The 17,785-nt window shown below is 44.7% G+C and overlaps 1 protein-coding gene across 13 annotated transcripts in view; it reads right to left on the bottom strand.

The window, feature by feature from the left end:
* FAM178B (family with sequence similarity 178 member B) overlaps positions 1-17,785 on the bottom strand; it is a 2,777,737-nt gene that overhangs the window by 2,701,367 nt on the left and 58,585 nt on the right. For 5 of the 13 annotated variants that reach the window (XM_078666947.1, XM_078666945.1, XM_078666952.1 and 2 more), the window contains exon 3: positions 12,885-12,935. The exons of the other annotated variants lie outside the window; for them this stretch is intronic. In XM_078666947.1, coding sequence (XP_078523073.1) covers positions 12,885-12,935 — 51 coding nt within the window. The remainder of the gene's footprint in view (positions 1-12,884; positions 12,936-17,785) is intronic. 13 annotated transcript variants of the gene reach the window in all.

Below are 17,785 nucleotides of genomic sequence, written 5' to 3'. Positions count from 1 at the left end.
GATACTTCATGTGCGACTTCAGAATGGGAATGGGAAAATACGCATCCTGCAAGTCGATCGACACCATCCAGTCTTCTTCCTGCAGCGCCAGAAGAACTTGCGCAAGAGTCAGCATCTTGAATTTCTCCAGTTTCAGGTAAAAATTCAAGATTCTGAGGTCCGGGATCGGACGTAACCTGCCATCCTTTTTGGGAATCAGGAAATTCCAGGAGTAGCATCCCTGACCCTTTTCCTGCTCTGGAACCACCTCTATCGCACCTTTCTGAAGCAATGCAAGAACCTCTTTCTGAAGAAGAAGCGAATGGTCCTCTGAACAATAACCTTGGCAAGGTGGGCAGGGAGGAGGAAAGTCCCGAAAGGGAAGGGAGTACCCATTCTCCACAAGGATTAAAACCCAAAGGTCTGTCGTGAATGATTTCCAACCTTGCAGATAGTGAGACAGCCGACCCCCTACAGGACCCACATGTTCCAGGATGGGGGATCTAGGGCTGCTTTCCTGTGGTACCAGAGGGAGCGGGAGAGGCAGAAGAGGAGGAGGAGAGATTGCGGGCTGAACCACGTAGACGATTTCCAGCTCTTCCTCTATAAGACTTATAGAGTGGATTTTGCTGCTGCTGTTGAGGCTGACGAAAGGTGCGAAAAGAAGACCTTCCAAAGCCTCGATATCTCTTGACACCAAAACCTCTAGACTGGGTCTGCAAACCCAAGGATTTTGCAGTGGCTCTGCTATCTTTAAACCTCTTCAAGGCTGAATCAGCTTTTTCCCCAAAAGAGCTTCGACCCATCAAAGGGCAAATCAACAAGAGTAGCCTGGACATCAGGGAAAAATCCAGACGAACAAAGCCAAGCCTGCCATCTTGTAGCAATGGATGAGCCCATAATCCTCTCTATTTAATCAGCCGTATCTAGGCCCGACTGAATAACTTGCCTAGACGCAGCCTGCGCGTCTAAAAGGACCTCCATGAAACTTCCCATCTCCTCCTCAGGCAACTTGGGGGCCAATTGCTTAGCTGAGTCCATCAAGGCATGCAAGTAACGACCTAGCAGACAAGTGGAATTTGTTGATTTCAAAGCCATGCTAGAAGAGGAGAAAATCTTCATAGCTGACTGATCAAATTTCTTTGAATCCCTGTCAGCAGGGGCCTGTGGAAAAGCACCTGAAGATTGCTTGGAGCAATATGCCTGTACCACTAAACTCTCTGGAGATGGATGCGAAGAGAGAAAACCCGGATTCCCCGGTGCAGTCCTGTATCTTCTAGCCACAGCCCTAGATACAGCAGGCGAAGAGAGTGGTTTACGCCAGACATCAAAAATAGGCTCCAACAAGGCTTCATTAAATGGTAAAAGAAGTTCAACTATAGAAGATGGTGTATGCAATACCTCTGTTAATAGATTTGGCCTATATTCAGCAGTAGGTAAATACAAATACAAAAGCTCTGCAGCTTTCCTTATTACTACATGGTAGGGAGCAATCTCTTGAGGTGGTGAAGCCCTTGTAGAAGAGAGTTCCCACTTTGGAGAGGTATTCAAACCTTCGAATTCATCCAAAGACTCATCCAACTCTCCTTCTTCTACCTGATCTCTACGGTACTGTTCTTCTTCCAAAACCCTGTGAGCTTCTCTCCGTGATCGAATCCGAGGACAAGGCGCCGGTCGCGCCGAACGTGGCGCCGACAGCACCAAAACCGGCCTCGAAGAAGGCTCCGAAGGAGGCACTGGGTCCACACGAGGTCGAGAGGAGGGCTCACCAGACGGCGCCGGCGACTCCGTCATCTGCGTTGAAACTCTTGGCGCCAGAAACTGCCATGACGGCTCCACCGTTCCTTTACCCCTGACAAACTCCCCCCTCCCTCATGAAATCCCCTTTCCCACAAACACTATCTCAATGTCCTCCATGCCCCAATAGGAGCGGGGTAGACCACATCACCCAGTACTGAAACGCAAGCTCTTGGTGGTTTGTATTGACATCAATCAGAGGGAGGCGGGTCCTCCCACCTTCACAAAACAAAACATTTACTTTAAATACTTAGGCCTACATTTAGTCAATATCAGACATATGCTACAACCTCAATGATGTGCTTTGATGTGTGTCTTCAAAGAGGCATATAAACATTTGATTATTACTGATAATCTTTGATTTCGCAGGTTCTTACAAGAAAAACTGAGCACCAGAACCCTGAAGAGGGGAAATAATTTGCGGCACACACCACTGTTGATCCAATATTGAACAAATAAGGTAATTTCGCCTACCTTGATAGGATTGGTAGGTAATGCAACCTGATACATGAACGGTCCAAAAATGAAATTACACACATCTATCAGGATTGCACAAGGGCAAGGAGTACTTTTGGTTTTAAGATGGAAAAACAATGAGCTCTGACAGACAATATCCAAGTCCCCTAGTTTAAAAAAAGGACGAGGAGTGTGTGGCTAGAAGTCTCTATTAGAAGAACTTGTTACTTACCATTGGTACTGTACTTTCTGGTAGAGAATCTATCTAGCTACAGATTCCTCACCGCCTCTCCCATCCTCCCCATTCTATGATTGGACTCTATACCTTGTCTAGGAATCTACACACTGGTCTACCAATTTGTTTTTGGGGCTCTGCGTCTGGAGGCGCGGCTAGTATCGAAAGCACAGGAGTGGCACTTATTTAGGCTAAGCATGTCATTTCGGGAGCAGAACGGCATCTGTGAGGAGCAACATGGTGCCACCTACCGGTGCATAGAGGTACTGCTGAAATGTTTCTGGATCCAGTCTGAAGCAAACATTGAAAAGGTGAAGAATCTGCAGCTAGATGGAGTCCCTACCAGAAAGAGCGTTACTGAAGGTAAGTAACTTGTTCATTAGGATTACACTGGAGTGCATATACTTGTAAAGACTGACAATCCACCATAGCTTCATATGACTGGTGTTGTTGCTTTTGACAAAGAGAGGAAAACTGTGTAGCCACTGAAGTGGAGATCCCTGATCTGTGTGGACGCTTCAAATGCTTATGCTGAACGTGTGACTGCAGCCGTCTTGGAGTACAGCCTGCTGCTGTACAAGTCACATTTTTTTTTTATAAATCTTTTTATTAACTTTGCTCATGTTCTCATTCAATACACAGCTGTGTTCACAAAGCATGAAGGATAACAACAGTGCATGGTACAATCACAATCAATCTTGACAGTACAATGGTTCGATAACACTTAAACCCCCTCCCCCTCCCTACTCTGTGTGGCACGAAACCTCCGTCAAGGCCCCCATATCTTCTTCCATTTCTTTACGCAGCCCCTAGACTTGCATATTGTTTCCTCTGCCCTGTGACACCAGCCCAGATCCCGGAGCCATTGATCCCATTGCGGGGGCGCCTGCACCCCCCAGCAACTGGCAAGATTATATTTTGCCACCCCGGCTGCCATGGCCAACCAAATCTCGTTGTATCTTGACCAGTCCGTGGGTCCTTTAATCATTAGTAAAAACCACCTAGGCTCCACCGGGACCGGCTATCCCACCACAGTTGCCATCGTGTGTGCTACTTTTGTCCAGAAGGGTACTATGTTCGGGCATTCACAGAGGATATGGTAGAATGTCCCCTCCCCCTGACATCCCCTCACACATAGCGGGGAGAGACGCCTGCCTCGTGAGAACAGGTGTGTTCGCGGGTAGTACACCCGGTGTAAACATTTAAATTGTACTAGGCGGAACCTTATCTGGATTACAATTTTGCGGGTGCTTTGCAGGGCATTCTGCCAATCCTCTTCCTCCAGGTCTCCAATATCTCCCTCCCATCTCTCCCGCAGAGACACCAGTGGGTCAGGCATATTATTTATGAGCTTACGGTATACAGTGGATGTCGGTTTTTCGAGAATGGGATCAAGGAGGAGCTGGTCTTCCAAGGGAGAGTATTCTGGGATAGAGGTGTCTGAATGTATGTGAGAGTGCAGGGCGTGTGTGAGGCGCAGATAGTGGTAATGTTGGGAGTTGTGTAGCTGGTATTCTTGTTTGAGGTATTCAAAGGAACTAGGGGCGTCACTTTTCCATACATCACCCAGGTATTCGATCCCAATTAATTTCCATCCCCTGAAGCATGTTAGCCTCTTAACCTCCCTAAACTTGTCCCCAAGCCATAGCGGGGTCCTGCGTGTTAGGGTGCCTGCCCACCCCAGAAATGTATTGGCCTCCCGCCAGCAGTGGAGCACAACTCCTGTGTGCGAGGGTAGATCCCCGCGCAACCTTCGCGAGTATAGGAGCGGCTCGTAATTGCCTCCCGGCATAACATATCTATCGACTCTGTGGGCTGGTTCCGAATCCGGCCCGTAGACCAATTGTTGACCACTTGCAGCTGGGAAGCCCAGTAGTACAATTGGACATCTGGGAGGGCCAGGCCCCCGTCATACACTCCTCTCCTGAGCTTTCGCATCGCTATCCTCTGGTTCCCACCCTCCCATAGCAACGTTCGCACAGCCTGGGATATACGCCTGAACACCCCGCCTGGAACCGGGTACGGTGTATTTTGTAAGATATATAGGAGTCTCGGCAATGCCAACATCTTAAATAACTCAGCACGCCCCTTTAGGGAGAGCAGCAAGGACCTCCAGTGGGTCAAGTCCGATGCCAGCCGCCGCAGATGGGGCTCAAGATTTTTGGTATAGAACTCCGCCCTGTCCCTGGTGACATACACCCCCAGGTACCTGAATCCATCGTACAAGTCAATTTTTGAGGGCGGGATGCAATACTTATCTGCTGCACAGCCTGGAATACAGCAAGCAACCAGTAGATTTTCTGCTTAAGGCAACAACAGACTGAGGCATGCTTGCGAGCTCGCAGGCCTCTTTTAGTCTATTTTCATAAGAAACAATAAAAACTCTGATGAGTTGCTCATTGAGCTGGTGAAAACTTTTTGAGGCATCTATTATGTTGTTATGTTATTCCTATTTATATAGCGTACTAATCACCCGTGAGGGTATACAGGCGCTGTGCATTAGGTAGGCTGTGAACTCCAGAGAGGAGATTCAAGTCTCCTGCTTCTTTTGAACTCAAGAAGATATGTGGAGACTCTGATGTGCTGTGGCAGGTTATTCCAGGCTTTGGAGGAGATGTGAAAGAAGGCGCGACCTCCTGATCTGTTTGTGTGTATGCAGAGGTACGTGCCGTGATGATATAGGAATTCATGATGTGGGTGAGTACTTCGATGATTGAGAAAGCGCCCATTTTGAGGATGTGGTGGGGGCAAGGGTCTGCCTGGGCCCCAGAGTGGATGGTTGCAATGATGATGGCTGTCTCTTCTGTTGTGACTGTTTTCCAAACAGTCAGTGTGTTTCTGAGGTCTTTGGTGGTTATGCTGACAGCGAGGTTAGTAGGGTTTGGCTGTGGGTCCAACTTGTAAACGGTTTTGATTTTGCTGCTGAAGAATTCTGATTGGTTGTTACATAAATCTTGCAAGGGGATGATGTCTGTGGTGCAAGATGATGTGGCAAAGTCTTTGACGATCGTGAAGATCTCTTTGCAGCTGTTGGTACTGTTTCCTATGCGCTCTGCTAGGGACTTTTTTTTAGTTGCTCTGATCTGCTGGTGGAAGCGTCTCAGTGTCGCTCTGAAGGTGACATTATCGGTTTCAATGTGATTTGTTCTACATCTTCTTTACAGTTGTTTGCAGTGTTATTTGGTTGATCGGAGTTCATCGGTGTACCAGCTCGCTTGCTTACTTATTCTCATTTGGTTTTTGTATTTGTAGGGTGCCAGGGAGTCAAGACAGTCTGTGATCCATTTGTCGATTTGTTTGACAGCGCTGTTTAGGTTGCTGGTGGGGTTGAGCTGGTTCATGCACAGGGGGTGTGTTGGGACAGGAAAGTACTCTGCAAGAAAATAGATGTGTACCCCTGCCCTGAGTGCCAAACTGTACTGATATCTGGATCCCTAATGCTGATTTTTGTGGTCATAGGCAAACATGGATCATGAGTGTGCGCCATGACATAGGCCTGTCTCATGGATTACAGTCAGGCTATTACCTTTGCCAGGAGTTAAGCAGCACAATTGCAGTGGGGGCAGCATACAGTGTAGCAATCAATAGGAGTGAACAGGTCCTTTTTAACACGCGTCATTGGTGTTAGGCGTTTCCTACACTCTGCGGACTCGCTTTCAGCACAGAACGTAGGAAATTACGGGCCGCATTGTAAACCCAACTTTACTCACAGTCGGGTGAACGTGCGGAATAGTTTAGAAGAAACAAACACCTTAACACTTATGAGGATGTTTTTGAAAATAGACCAGCCGGGTCGGAAGTAGAACCGGCAGAGAGGAGAAAGTGACAAAGGATTAGAGAGCCTGACAGCCCTGAAGAGGTCGTGGGGTCTTCCCCTTTGACGAAACACGTGTTGGCTGGGCATTTGGAATTAAAAGTCAAAGAAAAGACCAGAGAAATATTGCTTTATGTTGTTGAACAGTACGCATGTTAACCTGTTGATTTGATATGTACGTGTGCAGGGGATAAGATTAATTTCACTAAATTGACCTTGGTGTCAAGTTATTAGAGGGTAAAGGGTGTTTCCCTCGCCTTGCGCACCGCTGAATTTGCTTCTGAGCTATGCACGCAAATTTATAGGTGCCAATTGTATCCTAGAACCAAAGACACCCCAATATATGCGTTTACCAGTTCAGGGTAATCCTGCTCAAACTGAGCAATCAGTTGTCTGAGATATTCCTTTTTTGGGATTTTTGTCTGGTTTGATACCATAACCCTTACAGAGGGCCCTACGTTGAGCCAGCTTCAGGTCAGTGTAAGAGGTCAGGCAGAGCTCCTGATTCTGGCTACTGGTTTTAGCTATTATTTTTTACTAAAGTTGGGACCTTTTTATGAAGTTAAAAATAACGACACACAAAATTCGCTTCAGGCAATCGAATGGACTCGCACAAGGTGGTAGTGCAGGGGCATTGGCTGGCGGCCACTAGGGGGTTACGCTGGCGCTTGCAGAAGAGCTCTCCAACATTGAGCGTGACCTTTTCTTTTTGGAGGTGCGGGTTGACGATCATGTGGCCCAGGCTGCCCAACTCCAGCGACTGCATAAGCAGCGTAGGGAGGCGGAATCGATGTTGAGCAGGCATGACAATGTCATGTATTCCCTATAAAGCCTATTGTAGTTTTCCATATGTTTGCCTAACTGTGCATGACGCAGGTTGCATTAGCTTTGCACACGTTACTACATAATCAAGCTTTGCTTCTGTACCACATTCAAATTTTCACACAGAACCTGTAGTTGTTTTCTCGTTCTGTTCTTTCCAGGGATTTAGTCTGAACAGCAGACAGGGTCAAACAACAATGTCCCTTGTTATTATGTTCTGGCCAGGCACTCGCACCGCGACACAACACAGAAATGCAGCTGTTGTTTATGATCATGTGAACCATGTCATATAGGTACGCACAGTAATGTAACACAGAGAGATTGATTCTTTCTGAGAAAAGATCACGGCTGTATCTGAGATGTAATACAATCATCTGTGTATGCTAAGGTACGGTGTCCGCTGCTAAACCTAGAGATCTTTGCTGTGTAATCAGTTTGCTTCTATAGAAAGGGAAGGGGGTTAGGTATTTTGTCTTATAATATAACAGGGCTTTTTAGGTCGAGCCTAGAGGCAGCGTGCATGCACTGCTCTGCGAGGCATGCTGTAATTGCTCTTGGGGCTTTTAACACTCCCCACTTTTTGACTGGTTGCTTGGTCTGCCTTTAAAAATTCTATTGCTTTGAATGGTGAACAGTGTTCATTTGTCCCGCCTTGTGGCTGTTTTGTTACTGCCCAGTGCCCAGGCGACTGGCCCTGCTACATGGCTCCTTTCACTAGTGGCCATCAGCCTGATTCAAGTACATGCCGTTTTGCGTGTCCCTAATAGCGAATCATAGCGATTCGCTATTGAGGACACGCAAAACGGCATTCATGTAGGAATTGCTACTTAAATAGCGATTCCTACATGTTCTTTATTTGCGAGTAGCAATTTGCTACTCGCAAATACTCCCCATTCATTCCTATGGGCCAAGAGGCCCATAGGAATGAATGGGGATTTGCGAGTAGCAATTTGCTACTCGCAACTAAGATAGCGATTTTAAGGGTGCCAGGGGTGTCCAAAGGACACCCTGTAGCACCCCTAAAATGCACTTTTGGACAGGTGTTGCGCACACACATGTCCAAAGGACATGTGTGTGTGCTACATGCAACTTTGAAAAATGCTTTTAAAAGCATTTTTCTGAGTTTTTGCTATTTACCGACAGGTCTGACCTGTCGGTAAATAGCGGCCCCAAAAGTCCAAAATCGCTATTTTGTTTTGTGTCATGAATAGCATTTGAGGAATCTCTATTAGAGATTCCTTAAATGCCATTCCACGCAAATATGCGAATTCTTACATAGCGATTTTTGCATTTGGTATCATGAATACCAAATGCAAAAATCGCACTCGCAAAGGGCCAGATTCTCAGAATCTGGCCCTTTGCGAGTGCAATTCACCTACATGAATCAGGCTGCATATTTCTTATTTTACTGCACTACTTTTTCGTTCAGCCGTCTCCTCGCAACTCGTGGGTGCACAGCGCTGCCTCAAGACTCTGTTCCCTTAATCTCTCAATGCCTTCCACCAACACCTCATGCTTGCCGCTTTGGAAGCATCTGTTATTAATTGTTTAACATTTTAGGCAGGCCTGTATCTATTTAAAAACTGCACCACTTTAACTTTACATTTAAGCTGTGCAACTCCCCCCTTTTTGCTGCTCTACGTAGTGTTGCAGCTCATCAGGTTCTGCGGGTGAATTGGGATTCCTCTGGGCTGAGCTCTTTGGAACCTCTAATTCTATACACCCGTACTGACACCACGTGCAATCCGCTGCGAAATGTGATTACTGTTTTTATCACCTTGTCAACAGTAGAAGTCGCTTATCTCATAGCTTCCCGGTTCACGTACGTCCTTTGAGTTATTGTTTGTGGGCAGTGAGGGAGCAGTGTCTGCTTTCCCCAGACTCCTGCTGGTACCTGGTTTATTTGAAGCAATCCTTGGGGAATTTCAGAGGTTAAGAGTGTTATTTGCTGGCCGGGGCAGCTGGGAGCCTATAAAAGAAGTCTTGCTGCAGCTGTCTGCTAGTCCAGAGGGCCTTTGTGGATTAACAATAAGCGCCTCATCTTTTTCCATTTTAATTTCTGCACTTTTTCGTGATCCAAGAGATTGTCAGAGAGAAAGGCTTTACAGTGGCAGACAGTTGTAGTAAATACTCTGGAGTCTGTCACATGGGTAGTTGTAGTTGATAGGAATAATGTATAACAACAGTCAGGCAAGGAACATGCTTTACTTTATGTTTTGTAAAATTGGACACAAAAGAAGCATCCACGTGGAAATCCGGGTGCACCTGGTGCACATCCGGATAGCGAAGCCTGAGGATCACCTCTATCTCAAAATTAAATGGGGCATTTATTTTATTTTACACTTTACTTTTTTTTGTAAAGTCGCCTTGGGGAGCCTTGCGATGCAGAAGACACACATCTCAATGCTCGGTTCAAATAATAGTATATATATATATATATATATATAGCCTCTGTTCTGTTTTCGCGATACCTAATTACAAGTGTTATAACCATCCCCACTTGAAACTGAATTACGAAAAACTAACAAACAAATGCTGAATTGTCGTGGCCTCAGGGTGCCTACATCCACAGCCTTGCCGCCTGGAATTTATGTACAATCTATATTTATTTAATATTAGTGCTACGTAATGCTGGAACCATGTTTAAGCGGGAATGCTGGGTTTGTTTTAAAGTCACTCTTGTTAACGTCATTTGAAGGGGTTTAGGGGCCAGGAAGAAAACTAAGGATTGGGCTGTAAACTGTAGTGGTCCTGATGCATAGTCAAGGATGCAAACTTTCTTTGTACAGCACCTGTCTAGAATAACGTTGAATACTTAGTGGCGTCTTGATTTACTTGTTTATATAGCAAACTGAGGTCTTGCTCCGGTAATCATTCCAAAGGAACTGCTCCCTGGAATGCAAAGTTCTGTGCAGGTGGGGACAGATAGAGCAGTCTTGGGATCTTCAGTCTGGTTTTGATATTTTGGTTACTTGAGAAGGAGCAACATCCGTCGGCCATCGAATCAGCGATCAAAATGTACCGGGAGCATAACAAGAGGGGGGACACTATTGACCTGACCCGCTGGGAAGCCTAGAAAAGTACTGTCAGACGGGTCATTATTAAAATCAGATCAGCCATAAAAAAGGATCATAATAAGGCCCTAGAAGAATTACAAAGAGAAATATCTGCCCTAGAGAACCGACATCTGCTTGATAGGAGTGAGGCTACACTGAATAAGTTGGCCAACAAGAAATATGAATACAATAAAATAGTAAGTGAAAGAGCAGGGGTCTGCCTAAATAGGAGGAAACAATTTAAACTCTGTGAATCGAACAAGGGGGGCAAGAGCCTGGCTGCATACCTAAAATTTAAGGTGCAGAAAAACACGATTAACTCCATTCAAGATCAAGCTGGAGTGGCCCATTCAGATCCTGTCAAGATCGCAGATATATTTAAAGACTTTTATGAGCATCTTCATGCTAAGAATAAAGAGGTGGAAGAAGCCAAAATCCAGGATTACTTAGGGTAATGCGACGTACCGTCTCTCTCCCTTGATGACCAAACCGACCTTAATAGCCCAATCTCGATCTTGGAGATAGAAAAAGCTATCAAATCGTTAAAATGCGGAAAGGCCCCCGGCCCAGATAGGTTTAGTGCTAAATTCTATAAGTGCTTCTCTTCTCTCTTATCACATCCACTCCTACACCTGTTTCAGGAACTCAGCGACATGGGGGAAGTAAAGGCCACACTATCTGAAGCTATCATTGCCGTCCTGCCTAAGGAAGCGAAAGACCCAACACTCCCTAAAAATGATAGGCCTATTTCCCTTATCAACCTCGACTGTAAGCTTTTAGCCATGATCCTGGCCAACCGCCTCCAGAAATTTCTACCCACACTTATCCACCCCTCTCAAACAGGTTTTTTTAAATATAGGCTATCCAGTGACAATACCAGGACATTAGCACATGTACTCGAAAAAGCGAAGCTCATTACCACCCCCACAGTAGCAATCACGCTCGATGCCGAAAAGGCTTTCGATAAAGTAGATTGGAAATATCTGGAGGCAGTGCTAAATAAATTTAATCTAGGAACATCCTTCACGAGGATGGTAATGTCCCTTTAATCCTGCCCCTCGGCTAGAGTCAGAGCGTGGGGCTCGTTCTCCACATCATTCCGACTACAGCAACGAACCAGACAGGGGTGCCCCCTCTCCCCTTCATTATTCCTACTGGCAATCGAACCATTCCTTCATCACATACGGAATAATGATGGTATCTCGGGAATCCCCTTTAATGACTGTACGATAAATCTAACTGCCTATGCGGATGACGTTCTGGTTGTTTCGGAAAAAGCTGAGGAGGCTATACCTGCCCTCATGTCTACTATTAGCGAGTTCTCGCGGGTATCGGGTATAAATTAAACAAAGATAAAACGGAGGTGAAACTGTTAAATAATCTGGGCAATAAGGATGTATTGGGGGACTCTGGCCTAACTTGGCAGCCGAACTGCTTCAGGTATCTGGGGTTGGACTTTGACAAGGACTTAATTTCTACATTACGCATTAATTAAAACTTGACACTAAAAAAAATATCCACACTGCTAGATGGGTGGTCTCCTAAGTACCTCTCATGGTGGGGTAGGGCCGAAACCCTGAAAATGATGGTGACTCCACTGGTAAATGACCTGGCAAGTATGCTACCGATGACTTTCTCTGAGGACTTTTTAACCAGGGTTGACAAGCTTTTTGGTACTTTCCTGTGGCAGGGGAAGAAACCCAGGATATCAATGACGAAGCTACAGCTATCTAAAGAGAAAAGCGGCCTGGGTCTCCCCAGCTTTAGAAATTATCAAACAGCGTTCCTATGTAAACAAGGCACACACTGGCTGATTGAAGACTCGGCCTACACCCCGCTGTGGTTGGAAATGGAGAAATCCCTCATCGATAATGTTCCCCTTCCTGCCCTACTCACTATGGATCTTTCCCACCTTTCTCACTCTAAATACATTCTACTAAACACAAGACGTGCTCTCTTAAGGCTCGACCAGTCCCACAAAACCGACTTTAAAATCAAAAAATATACCTTGATAGCCTTGTGGCGGAACCCCTCACTTAAGATTGAAGGGAAACCCCTCCAATGGAAATATTGGTCCAAGAAGGTGTCAATTTAGTGAGTGACCTATATGATGGGACACACCCTCTACCGTTCTCCTCGCTCCAGTCTCTACATAATCTCACCCCAATAGATTTTTATGACTTTTTGAAACTAAAAGTCCTCCCCTCGACACGCTCCCTTAAACCCTATGACCCCTGGCTTAAGACTCATATACCACGTATCATGGCGACTTGTCATTTTGTCTCGAAAGTATATAAACTCCTCCTCCCTCTACATAGGAAGGCCCACAGGCAGAATGAGGGGAGTGTTATGTTGGAAGAATCCACAGAAGCGTTGGTTGTCAATAAGTAGTTTATTCTTAGATATGAAGAAACAACTCCACCCGATGCGCGATGCCTCCGTTCACACTCAGATCCCAACGGAGAGTCCTCGCCCGTTAGGTTGATCTGGTTGAACGGCTGCATCGCACGAGGGTGCTACATCAAATGTAAACATGACACGCGACCACAACACTCGTGGCCACACATTTAAAACATAATACATTTCGTGTGGACTATTCGCGCGACACACTGCGCGAATAGCACGCGCCACTTAAAGTGACCACTACATCACCTTCCCCCTTACAATAATCAAAAACAACAAAACAAAGAAAATAAAATTAGTCAGTGTCAATTCAATATCTTACGAAATTATTGAACTTCTTAGGTTCTTTGATAACTCTTCCACGTGAGGTTGCCTGTGAAGAAAAAACAATCCCTGAGTTGGAAACAGTAGGTAAAACATGGCTGGTAGATGGTTGTACATGGTCATTAACACAATTGCTGACACCAACTGGGTCATCCAACCAATGACACCACTCTAGATTTTCAACAGGCTCCTTCTTAAATTTCTTAATTATGTCAGCTTGGTGTGGTGAAACTTTCACCAAATGACGTTTGTTCCACCAACCTTTATTATCCACAAAGGCCGCGCCTCTACTAACCTTGAGCACCCTTAAAGGGCGAAGAAATTTCGACTCTCCTTTCTTACCCTTTACAGGATTCTTGATTAAAACCCAGTCACCAGTGGAAATATCCACCGGTGGAACGTTAGACTTAGGCCCAAATTTCTCTTTCATAAGCTTTTGGTTATCAATCACCTTTTTGTGAACGGCATCTACGTCGATACTCTTCCCACCAGATAACTTTTCCAGCCATGATGGAAACAATTTGGAATGTGAACCTCTGTTTCTTAACAAAACAAAAGGAGACACTCCTGTAGTGCAATGTGGGGAGGTATTGTAATGCCAAACTTTGTTTTTAACAAATTGAATAGTATTTGCCCCACAAGCCAACGCAGTTTGTACCCCCTCTTTAATCACCTTATTTCCCCTCTCCACCAAACCATTAGAAGATGGAGAATACAAGGCGACTTTAAGTTGCTTAATATCCAGCCCACTAAGAAACTTTTTCATTTTATCAGATACAAAATGTGTCCCGTTGTCGCTAACCAGAACTTTAGGTGCCCCTTCAATGTCAAAAATCCTTTTTAAAAATGAGATAGTCGAATCAGAATCAGGTGACTCGACGAAATCGTGGTACATCCACTTTGTATAATAATCTACCAATAAAATGACGTACTTGCATTTTTGATCCAGAACTGAATAAGGTCCTGAAAAATCAATACCGACTTTTTCCCAAGCAGTACGTGGAAATTCGGTAGGAGACAATGGAACTTTTGTAGTATGCCAATGTTTATCAGACACTAAGCATTCAGGGCACGAATCAATTAAACCCTTGACCTGTGCATCCAAAGAGGGCCACCAATAATATTCCTTAATTCTCATAATAGTCTTAGTGAATCCTAAATGGCCTCTATGTGCTTCATTAATGATTAAAGGTCTAAGTTTAAAAGGGGGCACAAATTTGTCACCTCTACGAACAATGTTGTTCTCCACCGAAAGTTCGCTAGCTACCTGCGAAAACCTACGTAACTCCCCTTCTAGGTTCCTAGGTTCAGGCCAATTGTGTGTTGAGTAATGTATAACTTTTAAAAGTACTGGATCTCTATCGCATGCTTCTTTCCATCCAACTTCGGACAAAACTGGAGACAAACTCCCGACAGCATCCACCAGAGTGACACATTCAATATCTTCGTGAGAAATATCCTCATCATCATCATTGACCATAGACAGTCTGGAAAGGCAGTCCGCTCTAAAATTTCTCCCTCCACTAATGTGTTTGACCTCAAAGTGAAATTCCTGTAACTTACTGACTAATCTCATGAGCCTAGCAGACATACTAGAAGAATCAACTTTCTCAAAAATGTAAACGAGAGGCTTATGATCGGTAATAAGCTCAAACTTCCTACCCCAGATGTATGTTCTAAACTTATGTACAGCCCATACACAAGCTAATGTCTCTCTCTCGATCGTGCTATACCTGGTCTCGAATGGTTTCAATGAGCGTGATGCAAAAGCTACTGTCTGTTCATTTCCACCTACTCTCTGAGTCAAAACTGCACCTAAACCAGTCATACTTGCGTCCACTGTTATGGATGAAAAACAATCATCTCTAAATGCGTGGAGGGCTTTAGCCGACACAATCAATTTCTTCACATCTATAAAAAACCTGGTGCTTATCCCCAATTGTATGCGCATAAATCAGATCAATGTACCTTGCGAGGATTTCAAAGTTCGGTGAGATTTTCAGACGATGACGAGGTACGCCTGTTCAAACGTTTTACCTCCGTTTAAACAAAAATTCTTGCGTGGGTGTTGAGTGGAGTTAATCCCACCCTCGTCGCCAAATGTTATGTTGGAAGAATCCACAGAAGCGTTGGTTGTCAATAAGTAGTTTATTCTAAGATATGAAGAAACAACTCCACCCGATGCGCGATGCCTCCGTTCACACTCAGATCCCAACGGAGAGTCCTCGCCCGTTAGGTTGATCTGGTTGAACGGCTGCATCGCACGAGGGTGCTACATCAAATGTAAACATGACACGCGACCACAACACTCGTGGCCACACATTTAAAACATAATACATTTCGCGTGGACTATTCGCGCGACACACTGCGCGAATAGCACGCGCCACTTAAAGTGACCACTACAGGGAGTCGGAACCCAACTCTACAGGCTTGATGTTTGACTGGGAAACTATTCATATCACTGCTTTCTCGAAAAAAATCGAAATAGCACTTAAAGTGAAAGCGCGATGCAAATATAAACAAGCGGCTTTTGTTGGCGTAATTGCAACAGCTTGTTCTCCCTCCGTTCGCACACGCTCTCTCAACCTCCTCCACTGCCCCCACCGTGTCTCCCTTTTGTCCTCTCTTACCACACGCTCTCTTTCTTGCCCTCTCTTTTCCATCCTGAGCTACCGGCATTGATATTGGTATGACGCGTCCGAATTCAGGAACGGAGTTGCGGCCTTTCACCAGGGTAACAGGAATTCTCATGTGGCCATTGGTGGCACTGTGAGTTACACATCTCGTGTCCAGATCAGTAATTTGACTCGGGCATTTCCTGTACCAGTTTATGGGTGTTTTAGTAGTAATATCACTGCACGGTTTGATCAAAGGCATGAGTTGAAACATGGTTACACAGCTCTGTCTCGTCACACTATATAGCCCAGGCATTAGAACGTTTTATTGCACGGGAGTCATAGTGTCTTCTGTGAAATATAAACATAGGTCAATTTATACACTGCTCGGGCAGGGTGTTTAATGTATTCCCAGGGACCAGGACATTTCTAAATGGAGTCCGTTAAGAGTACTCCGAGCTACAGAAAGAGTACGTGGGGGAAGTCGGAGAAGTGAAGTATGTTTTGGAGTCCCACACCAGCTGTGAACGCTGTAACATTTTCGAAAGATTAAAGAAGTGTGGCATGTTAGCTTCTGCAGCGAGCCTTATGAAGAGATGCCCAGTAAAGGTGCATCCACATTGTCAGAATTTACATATAATATTAGCAATATTACAATCAAAACCAAACCAGCATCGCGTTGTCAGCTTCAGGGAGGGCTTTTAGGCCAACAAATTTCGAGAACAAAATTATTTTCTCATGGAAAAGGTTGTTTATTGCATTCATCACCTACACAAGTCTGACAATTAATAACTGTACGGATTAAAAAAATGAATACAGAAAAGAAGGGAGAGTGATAGAGGAAGAGAGGGAGGACGACTGAAAAGGGAGAGAAATGGTGGAGAGAAAGACCGGAACTGGATAGGAGGTGAATGAGGAGCGGTGAGATAATGTTGAAAGAGAGATGAGTGAGAGGAGGAGAAGGTCCGGCAGTGGAGAGGGGACGGAGGTCATAGCAAACAAGCCTTTGCAATGCAATAGGTCTCGCATTTGCAACAGTTTGAGCTCTTGGCATTGTAAATGACAATGCCTTTTATTTATGTGTTGGTTTTTAAAACACAAATAAAAGGCATTATCATTTACAATGCCAATAACTTAAACTCTCGCAAATGCGAGACCTATTTCATTTCATTTATTCTTTATTTTCGGTCACTTGGACCATAAAAGATACAGTTCATAAAATCATTACAAGTCAATACAGCTTCTACATATTACATTTCAAACATATAGGGCCAGATGTAGGTAATTCATATTTACCGACTCTTAAATACCGAATTTTACCGATTCGGTATTTAAGAGTCGGTAAATATGAAGGGGGGAGATGTAGGTATTTCCAGATGTTGAAATACGAATCGTTAAAATTCGGTATTTACCGATTCGGTAAATACCGAATCGGTATTTCCTATTGATTCCTATGGGCTGTGAAGCCCATAGGAATCAATGGGAAATACCGATTCGGTAATTACCGAATCGGTAAATACCGAATTCTGCAAGGGTGCAGGGGGTGTCACTTTGACACCCTCTGGCACCCCAAAAATAGGCATGTGCGCCATATGGCACACAGACATGCCCTAAGGGCATGTCGGTCTGTCACATGGCTAGGTGTGCATGCACACATGTGCATGCACACCTGAATTCGGTATTTTAACACCCAATTGGATTGGGTGGTAAAATACCGAATTTGTAGGGCCTTTGGGACTCAGAAGAGTCCCACCTACATCCTGGATTTACCGAATCGGTAAAAATACCAATTCGGTATTTTACAGGATCGGTAAATTTACAGAATCTGTAAATTTACCGATTCTGTAAAATTATGCCCCTACATGCCAATTCTGAAATACCGGTCAGTAACGGCCGAAATCGGCCGTTACCGACCGGTATTTTGGTTCCTCAGTCAGCATGTGGCATTGGGACAAAATATCTTTGGTAAAAAAAAAGAGCATATATTTTTTTACTCTCAGCCTCTGGACGCTCACAATTTACTAGATCATAATACTTTAATACATTAAAATTTAATTTTAAAAACGATTATAAATATTACATCATTAAAAAGATCATAGACAAGGTGGCCTCAAAGGGTGGATGGGGAGACCTATTGCATTGCAAATGCTTGTTTTGCATTTGCCACAAACTTAGAAGCAGAGGGTGCAGTTCGTCTCATTATGGGGAAACAGTGCCATCTAACGTTCGAGCTAAGTATATGATTTGTAGTCAATTGGGATTTCAATGTCCAAATATGATATAT

Source organism: Lissotriton helveticus, chromosome 11, assembly GCF_964261635.1.
Source record: "Lissotriton helveticus chromosome 11, aLisHel1.1, whole genome shotgun sequence".
Classification (NCBI taxonomy): Eukaryota; Metazoa; Chordata; class Amphibia; order Caudata; family Salamandridae; genus Lissotriton; species Lissotriton helveticus.
The sequence above is the reverse complement of the archived record's forward strand: the minus strand, read 5'-3'. Positions and strand labels throughout refer to the sequence as shown.